The sequence below is a fragment of the Gymnoscopelus braueri genome, assembly GCF_963280865.1.
Source record: "Gymnoscopelus braueri genome assembly, chromosome: 6".
NCBI lineage: Eukaryota > Metazoa > Chordata > Actinopteri > Myctophiformes > Myctophidae > Gymnoscopelus > Gymnoscopelus braueri.
This window is the reverse complement of record NC_137607.1, coordinates 7906844-7911352: the sequence shown is the minus strand read 5'-3', so window position 1 is coordinate 7911352 and position 4509 is coordinate 7906844. Positions and strand designations below refer to the sequence as shown.

Here is a 4509-nt window from a genome sequence, read left to right as displayed (position 1 = left end):
GTCAGTCATTTGGAATGGAAGCATGTTTTCTTCGAAAATAGCCGATCTACAAGCTCTCAATGCGTGGTAGAGCTTGTAGATTGGCTATTTTCGGTTAATATTTGCTCCTTTCACACTGTTTCACAAATCACAACATTAGGACTTGGCCATACAAACATTTGCAGTCGTGAGATTTTATTTTGCTTTAATCCATAATATCACTAAGGCAGTGGTTCTAACACTGTCATGTAAATGTACACGTACCCCATTTGAGAAACAATGGTGAAATAACAGTCAACAGAGTGGAATATATTATGTGAATTGATTCGTATACATTCTCTCATGGGTTACGTTCTAGCTGGTAAATAATAATATTAATAATATTATAATATATTATAATAATAATAATAATAATTCCTCATTTTGCTGTGACCCCCAGGGGTCCATGGAGAGGAGGGACTCGAACCCTACTTTGAGACCCACTGCATTGTCAACATCAACTGCTGACCTGCCCCTGGCCAAAAGAACCAGAAAGGAGGTATGGTTGGAGTTAAAATGCTGGACTAAGCAACATGTGTATTGTAATATACACGCAAAGGCTAGCCACTTGACTCAAGTAACACTGATTGCGTTGTCACCTCTTCTTTCTCTTTGGAATCATCAACCTGCAGATGGTGGAGAGGCTTCAGGTGACCTCTTTCGAGAGGTAAGAACGTTTTATTTTGGAAGAAGTGTGTAGGAGGAACCAAGCAACAGACAGACACTGGAGAATGGCGATGGGTGTTATTATTGTCTATATAGTCTCTGATGTCTCTGATGCTTACAGTAAGAATGAGAATTGAGGTTGCTAACTGTAAGACCTTTGTGTTGTTGTTTAGTTAGTGTTAGTGTAGCTGGAACACCATCCACATCTACCCCAGGCACTGCAAGCCCACATGGGCTACATATGCTTCGCCAATGAGTAAGTATTCACCATGTTTACCTGTGTCAGTCTGAACTCATTCACATAAAGACTGTGTGCTATATGTAGCATCATGGATAAGTAGCTAATTGTTTTTGCATTGTACTCAGGATTGGTTGTTATTTTACATATCAAGATGTACATTTTAACTACAAACCGTAACCCTTTAAAACCGGGAAAGCATCTGTCATTTTAGATTTTTGCATTGGCTATTCAAAAATACCAGTTATACAAGCTCACAGCGTGTCGCTTAGTGCCGTGCTGCAAGCTTGTACTTCTGCTATTTTGGATCATTTTTTTAAAGTGTTCTTGAAAGTGTGAGAACTACTGATTTACAAGGCATTTGTAGAATCGCTCTTAGATCTTAATGGGTTAAACCAGACATTATCAACGGCCAATGTTAGTGTGGTCAGTGTGTTAGCTTATTTCTTTATTGTCTCCGCCAGGCCGAAAGGCATGGCGAGAGAGTATGTTTTACCCTCCGTCCGTCCGTCCGTCCGTCCGTGTGTCCGTGTGTCCGTCCTTGTCTGCGACCAGCTAATCTCCGCCACCGTTGGCCCGGTCGCTGTGAAACTGCACACACACACTCCCTGGATGTCCCAGCAGAACCTCTGCCCCACATTTTTCAGATCAGGCTGTCATAGCGCCACCATGAGGCCGACTTTTGCAAAACACATTTTTGGATATGACTCCTACAGATTTTCTCCAAAAAACACGCAAATCAGTACACAGTATCTCTATAGTCATGTGATCATCACGGATCTGTCCGATTTACCAGATTCCATCCTGATTGGCTAAGATTGGCTCCCAAAGTTTGCAGGATTGGATCATTTTGAACACAATGCCTCAAATCATGAACGAAGCATGCGATTTCCGTGACATTTTCCACGTAGATTCCCACTTGGCCCAGGAAGAAATGCCACTTGAAAACTTTCCTAACAGCCTCATGGTGGCGCTATAATAGGCCTATAACTGCACCGATCTGCGTGAAACTTTGCACGCACACTCCCCAGAGGCCAAGGAAAAACATCTGCCCTGCATCGGCCCAGGAAGAAATGCCACCCTTTTCACATTGGCCTGTTATAGCGCCACCAGCAGGTCTAATTTAGCAAACCAAATTTTTGGAACAAAATGCCTCAAATCATGAATGCAGTGTCCGATTGTCGTGCAAGGCCTAATAAGAAATGGCACCCTTTTCACATTGGCCTATTATAGCGCCACCAGGAGGCCACAATAATCTACCTGACCTGGCGGAGACCTGTGCTCCGAGGAGCACTTTTTCTAGTTTCTCTTGACATTTTCTTTTTAAATTAGGCTGTTATGGACACAAGCAGCAGCAGTGGCGAAGTTTTCGACCCCAAGGATGCCGACTATTGCCCTGAAGATGATTCCTCCACCACCACCGCCACCCCAATGTCATCTCAAGAGGAGAAGAAGCTGCTTGATTGGCAGGAGCCCAAGGTAATTGTTTACGAGTCTTGTATCAAAGAACTCTTCAGAAAGTGTCAGTGCTGTGGAAAGCCCATAAATGACACACACATTACCTTTGTCGGGGCACAGATGAAGGTTAGCTGGGACTGCCTTGGAGGACACTCTGGTACTTGGACTTCATCTCCTGAAATCAGAGGGATGCCTGAGGTGAACTTGCTCAGTGCTGCCTCTGTGCTGTTCACGGGTAGCACCATCACAGAGTTGGTGGATTGGTCGGACTTAATGAATGTGAAGATGATCCAACCCACCACCTTCTATGACATGCAGAAGTCATACCTCGGTCCTGCCATTGAGGGCGAATATGCCCTACAGAGGGACCAGATCCTGACCAGACTCATTGAAGAGGGGGAAAAGGCTCTTGGAGAACCATCTACGCCAGTCCACCTGGCCGGAGATGGAAGGTGTGTATGAAGAATGTAAAAGAAACGGCAGAAATAGTACTAGTACATATAATGAAAATAGTACTAATCATTAGTTTTGAATTCATTGCATTGATTGGCACTTGTCTTTATATTTTGTTTTTTTTACTTCATCAACTTCAAAAAGGTGTGACAGCCCAGGGTATTCAGCCAAATACTGCCATTACACCATGATGCTGGATGCCACAGGAGAGATTTTGCAGTCTAACCTAGTGCAGAGTAATTTGGGTTGTGTTATTGCATAACATTGTGGCATAACGGCTGTTCTTAAAAAAATATTACAACCCTTCATCCCTTACTTCCCTTACTCCCTAACTTTCTTGTAGGTCACAGAAGCATCCAGTTCAGTTGCCATGGAAGCAGTTGGCTTCAAGCGGGCACTCACAGAGCTCCTTGAAGTGGGACTACAGGTGGAGGTTGTAGCAACTGACCGCTCACCATCAGTGAGAAAACTGATGGAGGAACTGTTTCCAGAAATTGATCACCAGTTTGATCTGTGGCACACTGCCAAAGGCAAGTACAAGATAATGTAAATGGATTGTGTTTCATAATCTCTGATTTTTTATGTTGTCTGTATTTTTAGCTGTAGGTGATAATTGAGAAAAGAAACCCCAATAGTTCAACATATTTAAATTACTGTTTCAGGTTTCAATAAGAAGCTGATGGCTAAAGCCAAGCGGAAGGGTCGGGGAGAACTGGCTGAATGGTCAAGGTAAGGACAGATATTCATGTAGCAAAAAAGCAGATCTACAAGCTCACAGTGCTTCTCTGTCCCTTTTTTTTCTCTATAGTATAATCTTCAAGAAAATAATTGATTGATAGCACTAGTGTGTAACTTATGTATTGTGTTTCACCAAATAGGTCTCTGATCAATCACATGTGGTACTGTTCTGCTTCGCGCGAAGGAAACACAGAGGTATGTGATCATCACATTTTACCTTATTGTTTGCCCTTCTTTTACTATGTTTGACCCATTCACCTGACTGGAAAACCTTTGGTTTGGACTGTTTAACAAGAGCGCAACCCTTTTCCCTCATCTTTGTTGTTACCTTATTGTTTACCATAGTTTCTCTTATTGGTCACAGAGATCCATAATTGCATATTAATTTATTTGTTGCAGGAGTTGAGGCGTCGGTGGCTGTCCATACTGCACCATGTGCAAGACGTCCATAGCTGGACTGAGGGAGAACAAACTTACAGCTGTCTTCATCGCCCTCTGAATGCAGAGATGCGGAAGAAGAAGAAGTGGCTTTCAAGGAACTCAGAGGTATATTATTTTGATACAATTTACTCTTTGTATGTTACTCTGTTAGGGCTATTAAAAAAAACTACACACAATCTCGAATCATACATCAATGTGATCTCATTTTAAAGTACTGTTCAAAGCCCTCTTCCAACTATAGTGTTGCCTTGCCTGCTCTGCTCACTCAGTGTTGAATGACAGTCAAGAATGGCGTTGTGAGCTTGTTATTGAAATATGTCAAGTTGGTATAAGTGTAGTGTGAGAATAATTTTCACATTTCGTAGGGAGAAAAATCATTCTTTACCAAGAATCGTGCAGCCCTTTTGCAGATGAAAGTGTCTGCTAAATGCATAAATTAAACCCAGAATGCCGCAGCACGACAAATTGTCTCCCTGCCTCTCCGCTCCCTCCATTGG

At 42.6% G+C, this 4509-nt stretch overlaps 1 protein-coding gene across 1 annotated transcript; it reads left to right on the top strand.

Moving 5' to 3' along the window:
* Positions 1–881: 881 nt before the first annotated feature.
* LOC308086334 (uncharacterized protein) lies at positions 882–3566 on the top strand (the record flags this gene model as incomplete). The annotated part of the gene is made up of 5 exons (XM_080429855.1): positions 882–940; positions 2255–2832; positions 2978–3078; positions 3187–3363; positions 3496–3566. The coding sequence occupies exons 2-5, from the start codon at positions 2261–2263 to the stop codon at positions 3564–3566; spliced, it is 921 nt and encodes a 306-aa protein (XP_080285981.1). The 5' UTR covers positions 882–940; positions 2255–2260.
* Positions 3567–4509: the final 943 nt, after the last annotated feature.